We start from the raw sequence: 25,680 nt of genomic DNA on the forward strand, positions 1-25,680 counted from the left end.
TCACCTCAGGGTGACATCTTTCCTGGCTGTGGCTCTGTATAAACAGAAGCACATTTGGCTTCCTTCTTCTGGATTGTCTGTGGGGTTCCTCTGTGTCACAGCTTGACTTTGTAGGTGTCACCCACCACGCATGTGCCCCAGCTTATCCATTTGCGTGCTGGTTCACACTCACTTTTAGTGCTCATAAATGAGGCCATTGTCAAATTTGTATAGAAGTGTTTATAGACATATTTTTCTTTTCATTTGGGTAATGTACATGTATGTGTATTTTTCACATATACGTACATGCATCTACATACGTGTAGTAAATAAAAGCAGAACTTCTAGGTCCTTCAGTTACTATGAGCAGCTACTTAACTGTTTCCCACTAGTAGCCAATAAGTGTTCTGGTTGCTTCTTGTCCTGGCCAAACTTGGTTCTGTCATCTTTTAAATTTTTGATGTTGTATTTAGTGTTTCTGTATCTTCATTTGGGGTTCCTTGATGGTTGTCTGTGTAGCCTCTTTTCACATTCTTATTAACCATTGCTGAATCTTCTCTTGTGAGGTGTTTCTGATGTGCTGTTTTTACAGCAAAATGTAAATACCGCAGTAAAAGGAACATCATAAAAGAGGCAGGGTTTCTAGTGTGTCTTTAGTATTTCTTTTTTTCTTTAAGAGCAAATCTATATTTAATATTTTCCTTTTTTTGAACAGTGTTGGAATTAAAACATTTACAACTTTAATTTTATATCCTGTTAGTTAACATGCAATGCTGAGTATGATATGAACATGTAATAATCATGAACATGTAATAAGCATGTACAGTGTAAACAGTGCCAGGTACAGGTACATGTACATGTGCTGAACACGACACAATAATGAACCTTCTGTGAACCTGCTACCTGCCTCAGAACCAGGTATTGGTGGAATTATCTCAGACTTCTAGGCACCATATTACCTAGAATATTGTCACCTGCATTATTTAAATATAAAAGGGATGGCAAGTAACTAAATTTGGATGTAAGCGGAGACTGCTTGTTTTCTGTTTGCCCAGACCCAAATAATCACACAGAAACGATATTAATTACAACACTGCTTGGCCAATGGCTTAGGTATATTTCTAACTAGCTCTTATATCTTAAACTAACCCATTTCTAATAATCTATGTATCACCTTGAGGCTATGGCCTACTGGTAAGGTTCCGGCATCTTTCTCCGTGGCAGCTAATGGCGTTTCCTTGACTCCATCTGCTCTCTATATATATCTGTTTTGATTTACCACCTGGCTTTACTCTGCTAAGCCGTTGGCCGAAACAGCTTTACACAACAGCCAATAAAAGCAACACATATACAGAAAGACTTCCCACATCATCACCCCTTTTCTAATTAAAAAGGAAGGTTTTAACTTTAACATAGTAAAATTACATATAACAAAACAGGTATCAAACAAGAATTACAGTTATAATATTTAGTCTATTTATATCTAAAGTTTTATATCTAACTTATCTTTTATCAAAACTGAGGAAAGCTATAACTATAACTATATGTCTTCAACTCCATCAAAGACCCCAGGAGAATATAATATTACTTAAGTAAACAGGAAGTGCATTGTAAGCAACTTCCAAAACTGTCGAATTGATGGAGACATCTTACTGCCTGGACAGTCACCCAAAGTTCTTCTGTAACATTGGGGCATCCGTCTTCAGTCAACAGGCCCATAGTATCTGGCAGACTTTTCCATGAAGCAGGAAATTTCAAAGATTGTTTCATCTATATTGGCAGTTTGTCAGTCACTTTCTTTTGTATCCTGCAGAATGTCTGGCAGAGTCTTTCATGAAGCAGGAACCCTGAAGGAATATCTGACCTGTTTTAGACAATCTCCGCAGTCATTTTTCTGTGGGTCCTCCATGTCCAGTTCATACAGCATGTCATCAAGCAGTCCATGCAAGAGCAGTTTCTTGCTCAAATGACTAGAAAATTCCATAAGGAGCTTCTTTGATGCCCATCATCTTCTTGAAGTAATTGGTGGTGCCAGAGGCAGGCATGTCTCATTGATGAGAAAAGTCTAAGTTCTTAGAACATTTTAAATGCCATATTCTGTAGGTCTTTGAAGACTATCTAACTGAAATATACCTCTGTATATCTAGCAAACCTAATGTATTTAAAGGTTTGATTATTATAGATGACTATTAATCTGTATTTCTTAAATATATATTACATTTTAAATGAGCTGTATAAACACAGTACCTTAAACAAGAGCAGAAGTACATATACACAGTATAACAAAATCAATCTTAAATCTGTATCAATAGACCAAGATCTATACCAATGCAAAGTATTTATTTCTATACCATATCCCCTTTTAAATGAAAACAAACATTTCGGAACAATCATTTTAAGAATTTAGCTTTTGTTTTCTCCAAACTGCTTCCTGCTGTTTGTTGGACAAAGTATTTTTAGGGTTCTTGGAGACCTTTTGGCAGGTCTTATTCAATCAAAACACATTGGCCTAGAAGGAATCCACAGGTTCTCATCTTCTGTGGAAACAAAAGCAGAATCCCTTTTCCAAAATAACATATCCTTAGACTCAAATTTTGAAATCAAGATACCTTCAAAATTTATATGTTGGTTTAGCTTAGCATCCTGTACAATGACATGTCTCTCTGTAGTTAGCTCATTCATAGTCAAAAAATTCAAAGAAAACACAATAATATACGTAAGCCAGACTCTTTGTGTATTTTCCATATTTAAAGACATTTTACTCTATTACTTTTTAATTATTTTATTATTTTTACTTCTTTAATCTATGACTGTCTGTACTCTTTCCTTTCTCTCTCTTAAGCCCATGTATATCAATCCAACGTTGTGAGCCATTCAGAGGTATTTTGTCTGAATCTATAATGTTCTTTTTTTTTTTTTTAACTAGGAGTGCTTTTTAAAATGCTAAGCAGCATGGCTAAGACTAAACCTGCTGCTTTTCTTTTTGACTCTGCTTTGTCCAACATGACATGTTCACTGCCAGCTCAGCAAGCCATGCTCACTGCCCCAGCTACAGGGATGTAGTGGGTCTCTGTCACCATAAAGCAATTTGTAACATGCTGCTCACAAACCCCATTTAAGTGCTCCATAGCACTACCTTCTGAAAGAGTCAGAGCCATATTTGTCACCAGCACAAAACAGGAAGCTGGCTCTTAAACAAGCCATGCAGTTTTTGCTGCTAATGCTGAGTTAGGAAACCTTGTTTTGAAAGGAGCCACACCTCTGCTTGCTGCCAGCAAACAGAGCCTATTTGAAACTATGTGGTTACCATGAAACTCCAATTGACTCCTGTTTTTTGTGGGCCTAGAAGCACTTTTTTTTTTTAAAGCTTTCTTAGGCTTTATGTGGATGTATGTTGCCCCACATGGGACACCATTATGTAAATGGAGAGACTGCTTTTTTTGTTCCCTGGCCACCCAGACCTGAATAATTACATGGAAACAATATCAGTTACAACACTGTTTGGCCGATGGCTCAGGTGTATTTCTAGCTAGCTCTTACATCTTAAATTAACCCATTTCTATTCATCTGTATCACCACAAGGCTGTGGCTTACAGTAAGATTCCATCATTTTTCTCCTTTGTCAGCTACATGGTGTCTCCTTGATTCCGCCTACTCTATATATGTCTGTTCAAATTTCCCACCTTGCTTTATTCTGCTAAGCCATTGGCCAGAGCAGCTTTATTCATCAGCCAATAAAAGCAACACATGTACAGAAGGACATCCCACATCATTGGAAACTAGGAGTCATACTTTCTTGTTGTGAACCAACGTTGTGACCATGTACCTCACAGTCACATTGTATTGGATACAATGCTAATTTTTTATAGAATTTAGAGTTTTTGATGGAGGGAAGGATAGAAAAGAATGGACTTAGGCTTTCAATTTTGTGTTTTATGCCCTGCATTTGTCAGTTCAGTGTTTTGGCAACTGGAAGGGTGTGAGCCCAGAGCCAACACCTTTGCTTTTCATATATGACTGCAGAAAAGACTCTATTGAGTGACTGATTTAGTTTGTATTTATTTAAAGACAGAGTCTTGCTCTAATATGGCTAATGTGTAATTTGCTATGTAGCTGAGGCATTTTTGAATTCTTGGCAATCCTCCTGCCTTAGCTTCCTAAATGTTGGGTTTATGGGCATGTCCATCACACACAGATTCAAATTCCCATTTTGAATATCTTGTTCAATGAAGGAACTGTCTTAAGGCAATGTAGTAGTGATTTAAGAAGAAATAAGTTATAGGGAATTTAGTGGCACAAGGTAAATATGTAAGATGTACCATCTGCTGCTAATAGTGATGTTACCACTGTTGACTTAGAATGAGAACACATGCTAAGAGCAAGTGAGAACATTTTCTTTCAAAGAAAACAAAAATACACTTTGATTTAGAAATTTTTCCTAGTCGTTTGTGTTTTGTTTCTGTTTCTATTTTGAGACAGGGTCTGAGTAGTCACGACTGTCCTGGAACTGGCGACACAAACCAGGTTGACCTCCATATAGACCACTGCTGGGATTAAAGGCGGGTGCCACCACACCCTGCCCATTCCTAGCTATTTAGTTTTTACTTTTTCTGTGTTTGTGTTTTTAATTTTTTTCATAGTTGTAAAAAATAATAGGGATGCTGGGCTTGTATGTGTGTGACAAAAAGAGATGAGTGGTGGGCGGGGCGAGCCGACAAGAAGTGCAGTGACCGCTGTGCAGTGGTGACTGGTGAAGACAGCCTGCAGACTGTCCCGTTAGTGACAGTGACTTGTCTCCATTCCAGGACGCTTTGTTCTTCCTCAAGGATTTCTTCACAAGTCTTTCTACAGAAGTGGAGCTACTCTTGACTCCAGATCCAGAAGGTACTTAATACGTGCAGTCTGAGGGATGGGGTCACAGTCTGAGGGATGGGGTCACATCCTCAGAATGCCTTTGTAAGCTGAGTATTGTAGCTCAGAAATGAATCTAGTGCCTGGAGCCCACTTAGTGATGGCAGCAGCACACTATTGTAGAGTATTGGTTGTTTTCTCTAGTGAGTGCTGACTAAAGAGCTGTGGCTGGTGGTGGCCACCCAACAAACACTACAAGAGCACAGAACTGCACACTGCTAGGAAAAGCTCAGATTTCGTATTCTAAATACCATCTTTTGTCTTTCTTTCTTTCCTTTCTTTTTTTTTTTTAAAGAACTATCTTTGCTCATTTTACATACCAATCCCAGTTCACACTCCCTCCACTCCTCTTGCTCCCTCCACTCCCCCTATCCTACCCCTTACCCACTACTCCTCAGAGAGGGCAAGGCTTCCCATAGTCAACAAAGTCTAGCACAGTGCTTTGAGGCAGGACCAAGGCCCTCCCCATTGTATACAGGCTGAGCAAGGTATCTCTCCAAAGACAATGGATTCCAAAAAGCCAGTTCAAGAAGTAGAGCTAAATCCTGGTCTCACTGCCAGTGTTTCCACAGTCTGCCCAGCCATACAACTGTCACCCACATTCCAAGGGCCTAGTTTGGTTCTATCTGTTAGGCCAGAGTCAGTGAGTTCCCATTAGCTCAAGTAAGCTGTTTCAGTGGGTGTCCCCATCATGGTCTTGATTCTTTGCTCATATTCTTACTCCTCCTACTCTTTGACTGGACTTTCGGAACTCATCCCAGTGCTCCACTGTGGATTTCTGCACTGCTTCCATCAGTTGCTGGATGAAGTTCTATGATGACATTTAAGATAGTCATCAGTCTGACTACAGAGCAAGGCTAGTTCAGGCATCCTCTCCACCATTGCTTAGAGTTTTAGCTGGGGTCATACTTGGGGATTCCTGAGAATGTCTCTAGTGCTAGGATTCTTACTAGCCCCATAATGGCTCCCTCAATCAAGGTATCTCTTTCCTTGCTCTCTGTTTCTGTCCTGCCATCTTGACCATCCCATTTCCTCAAGTTCTCCCCTTCCCCTTTCTTTTTCCCTTCCTTCTCCCCTCCTGTCCTTCCTTCTCCCCCAACCCCTATGCTCCCAATTTTCTCAGGATATCTATTTCCCTTTTCCAGGGGGACCTATGTATGTTTTTCTTAGGGTTCTCCTTGTTACCTAGCTTCTTGGGAGTCATGGACTATAGGCTCGTTACCCTTTGCTTTACAGCTAGTATTCACCTATGAGTGAGTACATGCTCATCTTCCTGGATCTAGGTTACCTCACTGAGGATTTTTTTTTCTCTAGTTCCATCCATTTGCATGCAGATTTCAAGATGCCATTTTTTTTAACCACTGAGTAGTACTACATTGTGTAAATGTATCACATTTTCTTTATCTATTCTGCAGTTGAGGGGAATCTAGGTTGTTTCTAGGTTCTGGCTATTATGAATAATGCTACTATGAACATAGTTAAGCAAATGTCCTTATAGTATGATTGAGCATCCTTTGGGTATATGTCCAAGAGTGGTATTGCTGTGTCTTAAAGTAGGTTGATTCTCAATTTTCTGAGAAATCGCCACCCTGATTTCCAGAGTTATTGTATAAGTTTGCATTCCCACCACAGTGGAGTAAGGCGTGTTCCCCTTATTCTGCCTCTCCAGCATAAACATAACATAAGCAAAACATAAGAGGTGTTTTTTATCTTAGCCATTCTGACTGGTGTAAGATGGTATCTCAGAATCGTTTTTATTTGCATTTCCCTGATGGCTAAGGATGTTGAACATTTCCTTAAGTGTCTTTGAGATTCTCCTGTTGAGAATTCTGTTTAGATCTGTACCTCATTTTTTAATTGGATTATTTGGTATTTTGATGTCTAGTTTTTTTTTAGTTCTTTGTTTATTTTGGATATCAGTCCTTCTTCTGATGTGGGGTTGGTGAAGATCTTTTTCCATTCAATAGGCTGCCTTTTTGTCTTATTGACTGTGTCCTTTGCTTTACAGAAGCTTCTCAGTTTCAGGAGGTCCCATTTATTTATTGTTACTCTCAGTGTCTGTGCTACTGGTGTTATATTTAGGAAGTGGTTTCCTGTACCCATGCGTTGAAGATTACTTCCCATTTTCTCTTCTATCAGGTTCAGTGTGATTGGATTTAATTTGAGGTCTTTAAACCATTTGGACTTGAGTTTTGTATTTGGGAATTAGATTTGGATCTATTTGTGTTCTTCTACATATTGACATCTGGTTATACCATCACCATTTGTTGAAGATGGCTTCTTTTTTCCATTGTATAATTTTAGCTTCTTTGTAAAAAAACAAGTATTCATAGGTATGTGGATTAATATCAGGGTCTTCAATTAGATTCCATTTGTCAACCTGTCTGTTTTTATGCCAATACCAAGCTGTTTTCATTACTGTAGCTCTGTATTAGAGCTTCATGTCAAGGATGGTGATGACTCTGGATTGTTTTGGCTATCCTGCTTTTTCATATGAAATTGAGTATTGTTCTTTTGAGGTCTGTGAAGAACTGTGTTGAATTTTTGAGGGGGATTTCATTGAATTGATAGATTACTTTCAGTAGGACTGCCCTTCTTATTATGTTATCCTACCTATCCACTAGCATGGGAGATCCTTCCATTTTCTGGTATCTTCAATTTCTTTCTTCAAAGACTTAAAGTTCTTGTCGAACAGGTGTCTCACTTCTTTGTTACCCCAATGTATTTTATATTATTTGTGGCTATTGTAAAGGGTGATGTTTCTTTGATTTCTTTCTCAACTTCTTTATCATGTGTATATAGGAGGGCTACTGGTTATTTTTTAGTTGATCTTGTATCCTGCCACAGTATTGAAGGTATTTATCAGCTGTAGGAGTTCCCTGGTAGAGTTTTGGGGTCACTTATATATACTATCATATCATCTGCAAATAGCAAAAGTTTGACTTCTTCCTTTCCAATTTGTACCCCATTTGGTTTCCTTTTGTTGTTTTATTGCTCTAGCCAGAACTTCAAGAACTATGTTGGAGAGAGCGGACAGCCTTGTCTTGTTCCTGACTTTAGTGGAATTTCTTTGAGTTTCTGTCCATTTAGTTTGTTGTTGGCTTGTCAGCTTGCTGTATATTGCTTTTATTATGTTTAGATATGTTCCTTGTGTCTCTGATCTCTCCAAGACCTTACCATGAATGGCTGTTGCATTTTGTCAAATTCTTTTTCAGCATCTAATGAGATGATCTGATGTTTTTGTTTCTTTCAGTTTATTTATATGGTGGATTACATTGCTAGATTTTCGTAGGTTGAATTATCCCTGCATCTACGGGATGAAGCTGACTTCATCCTGGTGGATGAGTTTTTTGATGTGTTCTTGCATTTGGTTTACTAATATTTTATTGAGTATTTTTGCATCATTGTTTATGATGGAGATTAGTCTATAATTCTTTCTTGTTTGAGTCTTTGTGTGGTTTGGGTATCAGGGTAATTATAGCCTCATAAAAATTTGGCAATGTTTCTTCTGTTTCTATTATGTGGAACAATTTGAGAAGCTTATGCATTAGCTTTTCTTTGAAGTTCTGGTAGAATTCTGTGCTGAAACCATCAGGTCCTGGACTTTTTTTTTTCGGCTGGGAAGCTTTTGATGACTGTTTCTATTTCCTTACAGGTTATAGGTCTATTTAAATTGTTCATCTGGTCTTGATTTAATTTTGGTAAGTGGTACCTGTTCAGAAAATTGTCTATTTCTTTTACATTTTCCAATTTTTTGGAGTACAGGTTTTCGAAGTATGATATAATAAGTCTCTGGATTTCCTCCGTGTCTGTTGTTATGTACTCCTTTTCATTTCTAATTTTGTTAATTTGGATGTTCTCTTTCTGCCTTTTGATTAGTTTGGATAAGGTTTTTTTTTTTTATCTTATTTATTTTCTCAAAGAACCAGCTCCTTGTTTCATTGATTCTTTGTGTGGTTTCCTTTGTTTCTATTTTATTGATTCCAGTCCTCAGTTTGATTATTGCCTATCACCTACTTTTCCTGGGTGAGTATGCTTCTTTTTGTTCTAGAGCTTTCAGGTGTGCTGTTAAGTCGCTAGTGTGGGATTTCTTTACTTTCTTTATGTAGGCACTTAATGCACTTAATGAATTTTTCTCTTAGCACTGCTTTCATAGTGTCCCATAGGTTTGGGTATGTTGTGCATTCATTTCTTTGACCCAGGGGTGGTTCAATTGAGCACTGCTCAATTTCCATGAGTTTGTAGGCTTTTTGCAATTAATGTTGTTGTTGAATTCTAACTTTAAACCACGGTGATATGATAAGACACAGGACGTTATTCCTTTTTTTTTTTTTTTGTGTCATCTATTGAGGTTTGCTTTGTTACTGAGTATGTGATCAATTTTAGAGAAGGTTCCATGAGGAGCTGAGAGAAAAAAAATATTGTTTTGTGTTTAGTTGAAATGTTCTATGGATGTCTGTTAAGTCCATTTGAGTCATGACATCTGTTCTCTTTTTTTCTACATTAAGTTTCTGTCTGGTTGACTTGTCCATTGGTGAGAGTTTGGGTGTTGAAGTCTCCTACTATTACTATATGGGGTTATATACTTGTATGTTAAGCTTTAGTAATTTTTCTTTTACATATGCAGGTACTCTTGCATTTGGGGCATAGATGTTCAGGATTGAGACTTCATCTTGGTGAATTTTTTTCTGTGATGAATATGAAGTGTCCTTCTCTATCTCTTCTGATTGATTTTAGTTTGAGGTCTATTTTGTTAGATATTAGGATAGCTTCACCTACTTATTTCTTTGGTCCATTTTATTGAAAAATCTTTTCCCACACCTTTACTCAGATGTAATGTCTGTCTTTGAGGTTGAGGTGTTTTTCTTGGATGCAACAGAAGGTTGGATTCACTTTCGTATTTATTCTGTTAGTGTGTCTTTTTATAGGCGAATTGTCCATCGATACTGAGATATTAATGACCAGTAATTGTAAATTCCTGTTATTTTTCGGTGGTAGTGTTTGTGTGTTTCCCTTCTTTGGACTTTACTGGTGTGAGGTTATCTGTTGCCTGTGTTTTTGTGGGTGCAGCTAGCTTTCTTGGGTTGGAGTCATTTTTGTAAGGCTGGGTTTATGAATGGGTTTGTTTAAATCTAGTTTTAACATGGACTATCTTGTTTTCTCTATCTATGGTGTATGAAAGCTTTGCTGGCTTGTATCATCAGTCTGGGCTTGCGTTCATGGTCTCTTAGTGTCTGCAGCGCATCTGTCTAAGACCTTCTGGCTTTCATGGTTTCCATTGAGAAGTTGGGTGTAATTCTGATTGGTCAGCCTTTATATTTTTACTTGGCCTTTTTCCTTTGCAACTCTTAATATTCTTTCTTTATTCTGTGTGTTTTGTGTTTTGATTATTATATGATGAGGTGAGGGGAATTTTTTTTTTTGGTCTAGTCTATTTGGTGTTCTGTAAGCTTCTTGTACATTCATAGGCATATTCTTCAGGTTGGGAACGTTTTCTTCTATGATTTTTCTTGAATATATTTTTGTGCCTTTGAGCTGGAGTTCTTATTCTTCTTCCATCCCTATTTGTAGGTTTGGTCTTTTCATGGTGTCACAGATTTCTGGAATGTTTTTTGTTAAGATTTTGTTGGATTTAACATTTTCTTTGACCGATGAATCTATTTCCTCTATTGTATTTTCAGCTTCTGATAGTCTCTCTTCTATACCTTGTATTCTGTTGGTTATGCTTACATCTGTAGTTCCTGTTCATTTACCCAGATTTTCCATTTCCTGAATTTCCTTGGTTTGTATTTTCTTCTTTTCAAGTCTTAAATTGTTTGATCTGTTTGCTTCACCTGTTTGATTGTTGTTTCTTGGTTTTCTTGGGTTTAAGATATTTACTGATTTCTTCCAGTTTTTTTTTTTTGTTGTTTGTCTTGTCCTCCATTTCATTAAGAGAATTTTTTATTTCCTTTTTAGGTGCCTCTATCATCTTTATAAAATTATATTTAAGATATTTTTCTTCTACTTCTTCTGGATTAGATAATTAGGTTTTCATGTTGTATGACCACTGGGTTCTGGTGTTACCATGTTGCTTTTAGGTTGTTGAATGAATGAATTGCTTTGGTGCCTACCCATCTCTTTTTTTCATTTGGTGCCAGCTGTCTTTGTCTCTTGGTCCCATCCTTGCAGCTGGTGTCTGTGACTCAAGGATCTTCTCTTGAACTGATTGTTGCAGTTGCTGCCTGTGTCTTAGGAGCTGCTCTTGGTCGGCTCTGTGCAGTTGCAGTCTGTGCTTCAGAGTTTCTCTGAGGTTGGGGGGGTGGGTAGGTCCCAAGTACGGTTTTTACAGAATGTACACACTGCTCTCCATTGTGAGGTGGAAGAATTTTAAGTTAGCTTATTGCTAAATCAGGACTGGATGTACTTAGACTGATTTTAATTGCTGTGTGTTATTTTTAAGAATATACTTGCAGAGCTTATTCCTATTCATATATGTACATTCCGTGTTAATTAATACAAATGGGTGTGTGTAACAGTAGTGATGTAAGGGTGGGAACAGATTTTCTCTGTAATAGGAGCTACATTTTCTCAGTGAGTGTAGCACTCAGACTGATCAGTATCGATTGCCATGGTGCTTGAAAGTAGCAGAGCTGCCTTCAAATGCACCCCTCTTGTTTGCAGTTACAAAGTCTCCTGGAGCTGATGTCACCTGCAGTTTGCCAAGACATTTGAGTACCTCAAAGGAGCCAAATCTAGTTGTTTCTTTCCCTGGGCCAAAGCAACCTTCCTCAAACCGTAGTGCCAATTCAGTGGAGGGGGCTAGTGGACTGGAGGAGAAGGACTTCTCAGCTGAGGAAGTTTCATTTAGTGACCAGCCTGTGTTTTTTAGGTAAGTATATTAATTTTATTAACAAATGAAGTTCTATGGAGTTAAAGATGGCTCTGGAGTGTGTCAGTGGACTGACAAGCATGAGGGCCATCAGTGGTCCTTCACATTGCTATGCGCTTCAGGCTCCTGTTTGCCTAACTATCTGTCTAACTATCGCCCCTTGTTTGTGCAGAGTAACCCTGGTTTCAGAGCTTGTCTGTTATTGAATCTGTGATGGAAGTTCCTCTCTCCTCCTGCTGCTCCCTTTCAGGTCTTAGAGTGTGTTTGTTCTTTAGGATGGGGCCGCCCTTTGGCCTCTCCACACACTGCTTTTTCCCTTCTGCTGAGTCCTCAATTTGCTTTTGTCATTCCTCCTGAGGCAAAAGAGCATCCTGGAAAGCTCAGGTGCCCTGCACCACTGCTGCTGCTTGCCTGTGTGGCCAGCCATTCTCATTCAGGAGGTTTTTTTCTTCCTTGGCTGACTGATCTGTTCTTCCTGTCCTCTTTTCCTAGCCATTGTTAGTCAGGGCAGAGTCTTGACTTTTCTAGAAAAAGGAGGGTCAAAGAACAAGCCCTTCTTCCTGTAAAACTGGGGGTCCTGTCTTTCTCTCTGTGTTGTGAGAAAAGACCGTGGGTGTGGCCCAAGTGAACATTATTTAGAAGTGTCATTGTGCTTTAAAGATCCCGCATAGTGATGAAAATAGATGTAGAAATAATAACACATAGGGAAGAAAGACCAGAGATGAAGGTCTGCTGGTGCTACATTTCACTATAAATGTTCATTTCTGTTACTTTCCTCCAGTGATTTGTCTTAGTGATAACTAAGTCTTATTCTTTATTAATCATAATAATAATATGCCAATTCAGCTTTAGGAAGCAATAAATTGACACTTAGTTTGTATGGAGGTAGGTCTCACTATGGCCAGGTTTAAACTCTAGATCTTCCCTCCTTAGTCTCTCAGGTAGCTGAGGTTACAGACATACTACTACATCTGGCTCGACAGTCTTTAGTTTCACCTCTTATCTAGGCAAATGTTTGTTTTGTATGTTTTTGCCAGGTCATTTGAAATATGGAAAATAAATGTAGATTTCACCTCTATTCTCCTGGAGGGTCCAGATCCCTGGGGTGGTAATGAGTGGTGGTACCTCAATTCTCCTTGTTCAGAGAGTTAGACACCAGCTAGTGGTGAGCTAAGGTCTTGATTATCACCTATCTACTTGCTGACTTTCTAGTGAGCTGCCAGAATCATCTTCTTCCTTCTGCAAGTGGCTATTGCACTTACTGTGTTTCAGACTTTCATCTAGGCACTGTGAAGAATCTCTGGCTAACTGAATATACAAATAATCAAAGAGTCTATCTGTTAATACATCTTATCCCACGGGGAAGAAAGGCATAGGAAAGGCTGAGGGAATAAAGGTATCTGCCCAGGTGAACAGATGCAGCTGTGCGTTCAGAGATGAGGGATGGGCCTGGGACCTAGGCTTAGACACTGACTGCAATAGATAATACATTGCCATTTTATTGTAAGTACGGGGGGCTTTTCTGAGGTGGTTTGGTGTGCAGCCATTAGCATTTATTCTGTTGGGGAAAATCATGTTTTGGGTTCTGAGCATTCAGTTTCCAGTCGGCTGTAGGAAGACAGCTCACTGTGTTGTTGCCATATATCAACAGTGTGTAGTTTACTCACCCCCCAGAATTCCCAGTGTTAGTATAGTCACGTCTACTCACAAGCATTCATTTCACAGATTCTCACCAAAATTTGCCAGGGTGATTTTACAGTGATGAAGAATTGAGGCTCAGAAAGCTGAGACATCTGTACTTGAATCCCATGTAGTTGTTAGTAGCAGGGGCCAGGCCAGGGTCTGTCTCTGCTCACACCGAGCAGGGAATGGGCTTCTTGCCTCTCCTGTCTACTTCTTGTTGACGTTTGAGGCCATTTTTATTGATTTGTCCTCTAATAGACTTGAGAATATGTAAACATTTTTTTTAAGAATAAGCATTTAATAAACTAAGAAAAGGCATTTGTGACAACATTTAACTACAATAGAATTGTCTGTCGAGTCGCAATTAAGAGAAAGTGGAGCTAAAGGGCATTCTTTCGCATTTAGGACATGAGATGTGCTTCTAATTTACTTTGAGGCTTTGTTTGATTTTTCATTTTAAGCAGTTAGGTCTAATTTTGTGATCAGTAATTTGAATATAACTAGCTCCCTTTGTTCCCCCGCCAGAGAATTCAGATTCACGGCAGAAGTTCCTATTCGGCTTGACTATCATGGCAAACATGTGTCAATGGATCAGGTGTGGAAACTTTGATGAATATGTAATGTAAAATTACCTTCTAAAATTGCATATATTTCTTATGGAGGGAGTGAATGCATGAGGAGAGGAAGCACTTGTGTGGAGGTCAGAGGACAACTTATGAGAGCCAGTTCTCTCCTACAGTGTGGGATCTGGGGACTAAACTCGGGTCATCATTACCCTCTGAGCCATCTTAGCAGTGCTCTGTGTCTCTTATAGATTCAGTAAAAAAAAAAAAAAAAAAAGGAAAAAAAGAAAAAAATATAGCAGATGAAGTTGTTGCTGTCATGCTTTATGCATGTACATGTGTCTAACATGAAGCCAGCAGCTTTATGTGCTTCTAAGTAAATGTTAAGTACTATAAGTGAAATTTCATACTTGTTGATCATTAGCTGGTATAGTGGGTTGTACCATATAAAATACATTTTTTTCTGTAACTCTCTGAAGTATTTTCCTTCTATAATTATTTTAAGTATTTATCTTCATTAAAGAATATTGAGTAGCCAGGTCGTAGAAAGTAAGTAGTGGTGCACGCCTTTAATCCCAGCACTCAGGAGGCAGAGGCAGGTGGATCTCTGAGTTTGAGGACAGCCTGGGCTACACAGAGAAACCCAGTCTCGAAACTCCCCCTGCCCAACAAAAAGAATATTGCTTGGACTTCCCCAGTAACAGCTATGTTAAATATTGAGTCTCTCCTTAGTTTATGGATTAATTGGCCACTCTTCCTATTTCAGGGAACACTGGCTGGGATTTTGATTGGCCTGGCCCAGTTGAACTGTTCTGAGCTAAAGCTGAAGAGGCTCTTCTATAGGCACGGGTGAGTAGACTGACCTGCCGAGACTTTAAGGTGAGGCCTAAGCTGCTGTAGAGATAAAAAGTGGAGTGTTTTTGCTAGCTGCTCGCCTGCCTTGTGCTTTCTGCAGAGAGCACAGCTCTGGCGGACCTTACTGATCGGGCATTAATGTTTGTTTTGAGGGTGTAGAAGCGGTTGGAACAGAGTAGTATTTCTTGAAAATATCTTTCCTTTAGGATATTTTAAGATAACGTGTTAAGCCGGGCGGTGGTGGCGCACGCCTTTAATCCCAGCACTTGGGAGGCAGAGGCAGGCGGATCTCTGTGAGTTCGAGACCAGCCTGGTCTACAAGAGCTAGTTCCAGGACAGGCTCCAAAACCACAGAGAAACCCTGTCTCGAAAAACCAAAAAAAAAAAAAAAAAAAGAAAAAAAAGATAACGTGTTAAAGCTGTAAGTTGGCTTAGTTGGTTACAAGAATTTGGGTTCACTGATGTGGTTGTGGTTAGTACCCTATACCTGAGCCATGGGGGATCAAGAGATAAGAAAAATGGAGGACACTCTCATTTGTGCAAGCTTCCTGAGCTTTGTCAATCTTTGTCTTTCGTCTTCTCTCTGACACACACACACACACAGATTTAGATTGGGAATTTAGCAGCTGATTTATATGATATAAAAATGTTTTGCCATTTTCGGAGCATCTATAGTGTTTTGCCCCTGTGCTATGTAGTTTCCACACAGAAGTCCTAGGTGTGTGCCTCCATTCCTCCTTTTCGTTGACATTCATTTTCTCCAGTTTGCTAGGTATTGACAAATTGTTCTCATATGCAATCACTGAATGGCTCACTGACATTAAGAAGAACCAGCTACCAGGAATCCTAGGAGGTGTTGGGCCTATGCATTCACTAGTTCAATTAGGTGAGTTATCTTTTTAAATCTTTTTGGAGTTACAGATACCTTAAGAGTTTATGAAAAGAACGTTTGTTTTTTTCTATATAAAACCTACATGCGTATTAACATGAACATAAAACTTTACCCCTAGTTTCAGGGTCAGAACCTCCATTCAGGGTTGGGCTCCCCCCATACACACACACACACACACACACACACGTACGTATAATTTTTATAATGACTTTATATTACAATGAAAATATTCTGGATATATCTGGGTTACAAATATTAAATTTAAGTTTGCTTTTGAGAATAATTGTTAGAATACTTCCAATCACATATATGGCTCAGCCTGTATTTCTTTTGGGAAGCCTGGCCTTTGGGGACCATGGTGAGAATGAGACAAGGAGCCAACAGATTAGACTCTTGTCACCTACAGTTATTATTGTGATTTCTGTGTCTAGTGCAAGGCCTCAAAGACTTGGTGTGGCTGCCAATCGAGCAGTACCGGAAGGATGGCCGCATCGTCAGAGGCTTCCAGAGAGGTGCTGCCTCCTTTGGTACCTCAACTGCAATGGCTGCTCTAGAACTCACAAACAGAATGGTTCAAACAATACAGGTACTATTCCCTGCCTGCCTTATCTGGACAGATGAGCCCTGTATAGCAGCTCCCATGAATATGTGTGAAATGTTGAGGGTAGACATCTCATTTATAATGATTTGCTATCATACTGAGTTTTGTTTTGTTTTGTTTTGTTTTTGAGACATTTCTTGCCATGTAACCCAGACTGTCCTTATAGTTTATATCCTCAGCCTTCCAAGGGTTCAGGTGTACAGGTGTGCACTACTACACTTTGTTTGGTGCTTGGTAGTTGTTTAGCTATCTAGTACTGAGCATTAGGTAACAAACTTGCCAAGCCTGTTTGCATATTTCAAGAAAATAACAGTTATTAAGTCAGCAGGGGGTTTATTTATGTCACTGATCTATGTAAAGGATCAGAGATAAGTTTAAGAACATGTAATAGGGTTGTACAGAAGTATTGAAAGTTGCTGCATAGGATAATAAAAGGAAGGGGTTGAGTAGGTCAGCTCAATCCAGATGCGAGCTTTTAGCTTACCTTCCCTGTTCATGTGTGAAAGTCCTAAGCTCTTGTTATGGGCGTTTAAGCAGAGGTGCCATCTGTGTGGGGATTCTCTACCCCTACAGGAGAGCACTGCCCCACTTTTGGTGCCCAGTGCTCCAGACTATCTCCTAATTAATTTCTCCCCTTTGACAAAATGACCCAGGCAGCAGCAGAGACTGCTTATGACATGGTGTCTCCAGGTACCCTTTCTATTGAACCCAAGAAGGCAAAGAGATTTCCTCATCACCGTTTAGCCCACCAGCCTGTGGACCTGAGGGAAGGTGTGGCCAAGGCCTACAGTGTTGTAAAAGAGGTATGTAGAGCTGGCAAGTCAGAACTGGCTTGCATGCTTTCTCTGTGTGTTGGTTGGGGTTTCTATTGCTCTGATGAAACACCGTGACCAAAAGCAACTTGGAAAGGAAGGGCTTTATTTCAGCTTATACTTCCACACTGTAATCTGTCACTGAAGGAGGTCAGGACAGGAACTCAAATAGGAATCTGAAGCAGGAGCTGATGCTGGGGCCGTGGAGGGGAGCTGCTTACTGGTTTGCTCCTCATGACTTGCTCAGCCTGCTTTCTTATAGTACCTAGGACCACCAGTCCAGGGATGGCCCCATCCATTAATCAGTAAGAAAATGTTCTATAGGCTTGCCTACAGGCCAGTCTGGTGGGGGCATTTCTCAGTTTAGGTTCTATTCCCAAGTGACCCTAGCCTATATCAAGTTGACATAGAAACTAGCCAAAGAGTATTCGCTGACTTTGTCTTAGAAGAATCATTGGGAATGGCATGTAAGCTGCTAATGGTAGCATGTGACTGGTATGTGGAAAGCAGAAGAAAGCCAGGTAGTGAGTGTAGCTTTATGTAGTGTTTGCTGCTGAGTCGGTGCTTTCTTCTTGCTTCCTTCAGTTACTTAGGAAGTGTGGCTCTTGAGGTGATCCCCACCCTGGCCCCATTCACATGCCGTCACTGTTCTGAAGTTGTCACAGCTTTTCTAGACAGAGTTTTACAGTTAGATTGTGTAAGTCTTCCTAAGCTGAACATAGCAGCGTTTATATTTTAATTAGCATAAAGAGTGTTTTGTGTATCCTGTAACACTTTCAAGATACATCCATGAACACATAATATCATTTAAATGGTCTCATAGTATTTCGTTGTAGGAATATGCCACCCATGTTTTCCTCTTGGTGGGCATTTAGTTCCCATTTTGTTCCCTGTGTGACACTGAAGTGGGAATATTTTCTGGCTGTGTCTGTGGTGTCTGTGTTCATGTGTGCACGAAGTCCCATAAAATTGGCTAGTGGTAACTGTGGGATCTCCACATTAGATTTTTACTTTTATTTACTTACTTTTCTGTTTTTTTTTTTTTTTTTTTTTTTTTTGTGGGGGACACATGGCAGTGTTTATGTGGAAGTCAAAGGACCAGTGTGTGGAATTGGTTCTCTCCTGTTTGTGGATTCTAGGGATCTAGTCAGGCCACAAGGCTTGGCAGCAGGTGCCCTGTGTTGCGGCCTACCAACTGTGCTGGTGAAGCCTGGTGCTCTCCAAGTGTTGGCAGGACACTCACTGACCTCTTTCCTTTTCCTGTCATGACACACAGTGTTTGTGGTCATTCTACTTGGGATTCATTAGGTGTGCTTTCTAACCATATTCTGGTAGCAGTCAGATGGTGTAGCCGTCCTCACGGCACAGAATTAGCCTTTGGGGTCCCAGGGAACTGGGTCTGAAGTATAGTTCTTCCTCTCTTATTTCCAATCCATAGCCCCAGTGCTGAGGGTATGGACATACACTTCCACACCTGTGACATCTGGTGTCTTTCCTGTTGCTGTGGTAGATACTCTGAGAAAAGGAACTTAAGGCAGAAAGAGCTTATTTTAACTTCCAGTTCAGAGCACAGTGTGTCGTGTTGGGGAAATCAAGGCAGCAGGAACTCAGAGCAGCTGGAGATGGCATCTGCGGTCAAAGGATGAAAAGCGTAGAAGCACATGCTGCTGGTCTACTGCGTCCTTCCCACTCTGTACACTTGGAGATTCCCTGCCCAGGGGTTGCTCATCCACAGTAGCTGTGGCGGGCCTTCCCAATTCAGTTGAGGTCATCAAGACAGTCTTTGCAGAGGCCCTCTAATCCAGACAGCCCCTCCTTGAGATCCATTTCCCAGGACTTCCTGACCCTGCCAGGTTTGCAGCTGAAATCAGCCATCATCTGAGCCATCGCTCCAGCTCCCTAGATTTTTTTTTTTTTTTTTTAAATATCGCTACCATTTCTTTTCTTTCAAGACAGGGTTTCTCTATAGCTTTGGGTCTATCCTGGAACTAGCTCTTGTAGGTCGGCCTCAAACTCACAGAGATCCGCCTGCCTCTGCCTCCCGAGTGCTGGGATTAAAGGCGTGCGCCACCACCACTTGGCTCCACCACCATTTCTTAGACCTTGTGTCTGACCCAAGCTGCTGCTTGTTTGTCTGCTGTGTCAGCCTGTCTGATGGACAGCTAGATTCTGGTTAGGACGGGTCTTGGATTTTTCTGGAGACCTCAGTATCTCTTCTGTACTTATAGAGAAGCTGTCACGATTGGACCCAGAGTTCAGTGGCATAACCAACACACATCCTGAACTCCTATGAAGTTGGGCTCTGTCAAGGCCCAGCATGTGTGCATTCAGCTCAAAACTTAGCAGTTGTGACAGGGGTGGAGCAGTGCCGAAGCTGTGGGACCGACTGTAGGCGCCACTCACGGTCTCGGAAGTTTCTATGTAACCCCGTAAAGTGTTCTATTTGGATTTTTATCTTAATTGGATGTGTTCCATGCTTTTCTAAGACATGCTCATAATTGTAGGCAGAGTACATGTGTTCTGAGCACTGAGTGGATCTAAGTTTTCTTGGGCTGCATCAGAGGAATCCTCACTGTGGTTCTCTGTCAAGAGCATTTACTCCAGAGGCCCTCTTTGCAGAGTTGTATTTAGCTAGAGGGATTCGTTGGGCCAGAAGTTTCTTTTAGGTCATGATGTGTTTCTGTGGGTTTCCTTGCTTGGGACTGACTAAGAACCATTGTCTGCACAGTAGTGTTGCAGAGAAATGCTGCCATGGTGAGTCCAATTCCTTCACAGCTGGGGCCCTGTTAGGGAGCAGAGTGAGGGCGGCTGGCTGCTTTCCTTGTTTTCTGTTCTGGTCTAGTTGTAGGCGTTTTGGCTAAGTGTGAAAGTGTGACGTGTGGCACCTTAGTTTCTGACCTTTTCTCCTGTTTTCTGCCTCCCACCCTCTGCAGGGAATTGCAGACACGGCTCAGACCATTTATGAGACGGCAGCTCGAGAACACGAGAGCAGAGGGGTCACCGGCGCTGTGGGTGAAGTTCTGCGCCAGATCCCACCGGCAGTGGTCAAGCCTCTAATTGTAGCCACCGAAGCAACATCAAATGTGTTAGGTGGCATGAGAAACCAAATCAGACCAGATGTTCGGCAGGACGAGTCACAGAAATGGCGCCACGGGGAGGACTGAGGCTTCCAGTGTGACCCACAGAGTGTGTGGAGCTAAGGAGCGGGTGTCCTAGTGGCAGCTTCATAGAGAATTGTCTAATTTATGTGCTCATCTCAGGAACAAAAGCAGTTTTTAGTTAAATAATTTTATGTCAAAACACATGCAGCCAAAACCTTGTGACATTTTAGGGCCTGGCACTTGGCCTACAGAAGTGGCGGATGTCTGGTGTCATGGTCAGTAGAGATTGCTGCCGTGCTAAATGCTTTGCTTTCATTAAAGTGGCTGTAATCATACTTGTTACTGACAAGATCTCATTGGGAACATCTTTGTAAACAGTGTTGAGTGCTAAAGAAAAATATTGGAGCACTCCCAAAGCACCAGGGAGCACAACTCAGTTTCAACACTTCTGATGCTGCTGAGAGAAGCCACAGGGAAAGCAAAGCAGCTAGGGCTCCAGTGTCTGATAAAGCAGGGCCTCGACTCCCTGAGGGACCAGCTGCTCAGCTCACCTGGAGAAAGTGAGTGTCACAGACGAGATCTGCTGTGCTGCACTTTATCCTCTGTGCGTGCGTGCGTGCGTGCGTGCGCGTGCGTGTGTGTGTGTGTGTGTGTGTGTGTGTGTAGTGTAATGTAATGCCAGGAGTACTGTATTCTCTGTCATTTACAAGATTACTTAGACATAAAAAGAAGTGAAGATGTCTCACAGATTTTGGAAAGGAAGGTATCCCAAATGTAGTAAGTTTCTGTGTCCAAGTACAGCTGTGTGTTCTTTGATGGGCGCTGTATCCATTGTCAAGTACACAATGCAGACTAGTAAGGTGTGTGGTAAGGGACACTGGAAGTGGGTTTTATTCTTAGAAAGTTAATTAAAAATGCTCCAAATATGTCCTAGTCAGCTAATTCAAAGTACCATTTTTACTTGGTTAATATTGTACATTTTGATAACATGTCAGGAATGAATAAAGTATTTTTATTTAAAGGTAAGATTGCTGTATACTTCTGTGAATATTTTGTTTTTTCTGAAAGCATATTCATTGATGCAATGTTAATGATTGACGGTGGGATATTTGGAGACACTTCTCAGAATTGATTGTGGTTAGTATCACACATTGTTGAGGAGAAAAGGAGTAATGTTTGCAGTCTGCCTAAAGACTCAACAGAAAACCAGGACTTTGTATTCATCCCTGTTTAGAGTCGCATGCTGTCCCCTTGTGGTTTCTAAAGTGTTGGTGGGTATCAGGGTGAAGTGGATGCCACAGTTGCATTCCAGTTTGTGGGTGAAAAAGGAAGGTCAGTCTCACCCTCTGAAAGCTCTGAACAAGAAGGCAGTGCCAACCCCAAATCCAGGCTCCAGAGTTTGCAAAAGTAGCGTTGTATACATTTGCATAAGCTTGATTTCCTTTGACTGCTGTGAAATTTGAAAAAAAAAAAAAAAAAAAAAACAGATCTCAGCAGCCACTGGTGGGCCTCATGGGACCTCATGTGGGCTCTTCTGTTCTTGTTAAGTGGGGCAGGTGTCTGATACGGCCCTGGGCAAACACTGCAGGTAGTAGTGGCATGTGTTGCCATGACTGGCTAGCCACTCTGCCCTCCTAATGAAACATGCAGTATATGTTGCCTGTTGCATTTAGACAGACTTCACCCTACTTCTCCTTCTTAGTTATGTTTAAGGTCAGTGAGAGTTGGTACATGGAAGTAACATCCCCTTTGACCTCTGAGCTGTGTACAGCTCTTTCTTTTAACTAGTTAAATTAATGAAGCCATGTAAACAAGTATCTTTATGATGTCATCTCCTGCTTCTCCCTGTTGACCTTCTCTACCTTGCCAGAGATGTTGATTCGGTCTCCAGGGCTATGTGCATTTATCCAGGCCCTGATGAGGACTTGTCTGTATTTGAACACTTCTAAGTTACATGACTGTTGTGACAACATGTAGTATGTTGACAGGACCCTTGGGTTGTCTCATCTGTAGTTAACCAAGCAAATGACTTGACTTGACCAAGGTGTCTCACCTCACTCACCCCCAGTGTCCTCTCTGTAAGGGAAAAGGTTTCTTAGGGCAAAGCTTGTGGGAATTTCTGGGCAGTTAGGTCATAGTGGCATAAGCACAAATAATGGTGTGTGCCTCTGTGCTCAGTAGAGTGCCCAGATGCGTGATGTGAGTCTGGTGGCCATGGACACCGTGGCTGTGCCACATCATAGCAGCTGCGGGCTACTTCAGATCTCTACTCTCAGAGTGACACCTTCCTGATCTGGCAGCCTGACTGGAGTAAGCTGCAGGATTCACCTATTGTTGCTGAGGTCCACAGAGTCCCCCAAGGAATCAGGGAAGCAAGCTTGCTCGAGATCGCTCAGTTGGGCCAGATGCTGACTATTGCCTATGGAAACAGAGACCACAGCAATGGGACTGCCAAATGGGACTGGCTGGGAGCCTCCACTTCTCTCCTCTTGTCTGTCCTCACACCCTGAGCCCGGACATCATAGCAGTAGGCTTCCATTTTAATGAGGTTTCTAGGAAATTTGAATTCCTACTTAGGAGAATATATATTTGTCATCAGTATTCTTAAAATGTAAAAGTCACTGTAAGGAAAAGAATCCAAGTAGCAGTGTTCCTCAGTACCTGGGCCCGTCTGTCCTGCCTCCTGTCCTGTGTCCCTTGGAAGGCCACTGCAGGACCCCTATTAGTCCAGTCAGCTGTGTCTGCTCCAGTGGCTGCCTATCCAGGGCCCCTGCCCCTCCCTGGGTGTCCTGTGACTCAGGACTGGCACCTGGGTGTTTTCACTATTGGGACTGGAAATGAGGATTCTACCCTGCCATAAATGGCTTCAGGGTTAACCATTGATTGTCCTAATTGAAATGATGTATGTGTAAAATGCTGCATAAAAAGCCAGTCTGCTTTACTTCTGCCTGTGTTGAATTCAGTCCCTCCGATTCCAGGGTTCTGGGGACAGGGGGAAACACTTCTTCCCTGCCTCCCTTCACATCCCATTGGGGATGTAGAGTTTAAGAGTCCCTTGGAAGGACTGAACACAGGGGTGACATTCTTCTGTCTGCAGCTGGATGGACCACTTGGTATCAAAGTCAAATACATGTTTGCACCTTAGGTTGAAAAGGAAGATTATTTGTATAGTTTAGAGAAGTATATTGATGATTTCCTTTTTTATCAGGAAGTTTTATTTTGGTTTACAGGAAGGTATAGCCACTATTCTTATAAGAACATTAGTATGTCACATGCCAGCCTCTGTTTGGCAATTTTCAGGATTGTACTGGGCACACTTCCCTTTGTGCACAGTTGCAGGCCAGCCAGCATTGCTCAGAAGTGTTCTCCGTTTCCCAGACAGAAATTGTGGATGAGAAATCTTTGAGTCTTGTCATTTCCTATTTTGAATCTCATCATTTCCTGCAGGGATAGGACTCAGAGGTCCACGTTGGCCTTCTCTAACCAGCGCTGGGATTGGGCAAGTCATTCACTTTGTAGTAAGCATCAGGGTGCTGTCTATCCACTGCAGTTCAGAGGGTGTGACTGTATTGTCACTTGGGCACTTGGCACCGTGCACAGGGCTGGGGCTGGCCTCTCCCTTCACAAAGGTGTTTACTTGACTGCCTCACTTTTCTGGCTGGAATTGTCTAGCCTTGTTTGTGTAGCCCGCTGGTCCCACTGTGATGCTTGCTTTTTCACGGAGTTTGTAGGCACCAAGTTCATCTTTTCTGTGGATACTCCTTGCCTGTCTCAGATGTTAAAACATCTCACACAGCCATTGACTTTGCTGAGAATCCTGACTCTCCTAATTATGGCAACTCTGGATGTAAATAAGAATATTCCTCTGTACAAGTATTTTTGTGAAACATGTAACTTGTTAGTGTGACTATTTAAAACATGGTGATGTTAAGAATACTTGTGAAAAAAATTAAAATATTTCTTTTTTGTTTTTTCCTTTAAGCTTAAGTATTGTCTGTCGCTGAGAACCATTTCTTGAATTTGCTGGAACTGTTTTTGGGGGTGGGATCTACGTCTCAAGAATCCTTTCTCCTGGCACCTCAGATCTAGTGTTTATATGCCACCAGTTTCTGAGATGTATTGGGCTATATTGTTTACGTGTGCCACTCCCGCCCTTTAGGGGTACGGAGATTTTACTGGTTATCCCTTCAATGTGGACTTCTGGTCTTAGGGATGTCGATAGATGCTTGCTAAATCTCTGGAGGAGGAAGATGCAAGACATTTAAATAGACAAATTATTTTAAAAGGCGTTTTGATGTGATGTGTCTCTTTCTAACCAACACATTGGCAGTTGGGTGAAATTGACAAGCCAGGCATCACACTCGGTACTTAAGAAGGAAGGAAGGGCGCATCTATGAGATGCACAGATATCAGCCAGACTTTCATGTGTGTCCTTCATTAGGAGTCTGTGTGCCCAGTAAAGAGACAGGCCCCGAGACCTTGCTTCATGTGATCCCCACACCTCTTGCTTTCTTGAACTGCTGTGAGTGCGTGTGTGCTCTCTTGTGCGTGTGCATGCATGCATGTGGAAGTCGGAGAATGGCTTATGGGAGTTCTCGACTTCCACCATATGAGTTATAGAGATCAAATTCAGGATTCAGACTTGACAGCAAGCACCTTCATCCCCTGAGCCACCTTCCTGGCCCTCTTGAACTGCTGTTAAGAGGAGATGGGGCACCTCACTGCAGGAATCAGTAGGCATTTGCTGATTGAGGTTGAGAAGGGCTCAGGAGCCTTAAATGTGACTTGGTAGGGGCTTGCTTGTTTTGTTTACCTGCCCCCTTTCTGGTCCGCCCAGTACCTGGTTTTGCAGCCTGGCAGCAGTGATTGGAGTACCTAGAGAGTGTCTGCTTGTAAACAGAACTCCATCCCCCAGTCAGCACATCCCAGAACCTGGAAGTGGCTCTAAAGTGGTTTCTCCATTTCAGCTTGGCATTTGGGGCCACAGTTCCTTGTCGGGAGCAGCTGTAGACTGTCCAACAGCCAGCTACTAGATAGCAAACACCTCCCTCATTCCCCTAGACATGTCAAATGTCTCATCAGGAGCAAATCATCTCAGAAGCCCAGGTAACTCATGTGTGGTTGCTTGCATCTGTAATCCTAGCACTTGGGAGACCTAAGCATGAGGATGTTATTTAAGTTAGCCTGGGCTACCTTGTTGTCTACAAGTATCATCATCGTCTCTGGTTAAAGGCTGCTCTGTGGAAGGACAGTGCAGTTGGAGGGCCGGCCCCGTGTCATATAAGGTAGAGCAGGGCTTAAATGTTCCCCCCACACACACCCTGAGACCCTGTAGAAATTTTTACAGGACCCTGAGTATATAGATAATTATGTATGCATCTCTACATTTACTGATAAGTTACCAGGAAATTT

General features: G+C 41.5%; 1 protein-coding gene across 1 annotated transcript in view; it reads left to right on the forward strand.

Moving 5' to 3' along the window:
• Window positions 1-24,249, forward strand: part of Atg2b (autophagy related 2B) — a 76,064-nt gene extending 51,815 nt beyond the window's left edge. Inside the window, exons 35-42 of the mRNA XM_057782278.1 lie at window positions 4,785-4,863; window positions 11,554-11,761; window positions 13,970-14,039; window positions 14,774-14,856; window positions 15,627-15,748; window positions 16,186-16,340; window positions 17,009-17,158; window positions 20,101-24,249. Coding sequence (XP_057638261.1) covers window positions 4,785-4,863; window positions 11,554-11,761; window positions 13,970-14,039; window positions 14,774-14,856; window positions 15,627-15,748; window positions 16,186-16,340; window positions 17,009-17,158; window positions 20,101-20,331 — 1,098 coding nt within the window. The 3' untranslated portion in view covers window positions 20,332-24,249. The remainder of the gene's footprint in view (window positions 1-4,784; window positions 4,864-11,553; window positions 11,762-13,969; window positions 14,040-14,773; window positions 14,857-15,626; window positions 15,749-16,185; window positions 16,341-17,008; window positions 17,159-20,100) is intronic.
• Window positions 24,250-25,680: the final 1,431 nt, after the last annotated feature.

This window comes from Chionomys nivalis, chromosome 10 (assembly GCF_950005125.1).
Source record: "Chionomys nivalis chromosome 10, mChiNiv1.1, whole genome shotgun sequence".
In the NCBI taxonomy this organism is placed as follows: domain Eukaryota; kingdom Metazoa; phylum Chordata; class Mammalia; order Rodentia; family Cricetidae; genus Chionomys; species Chionomys nivalis.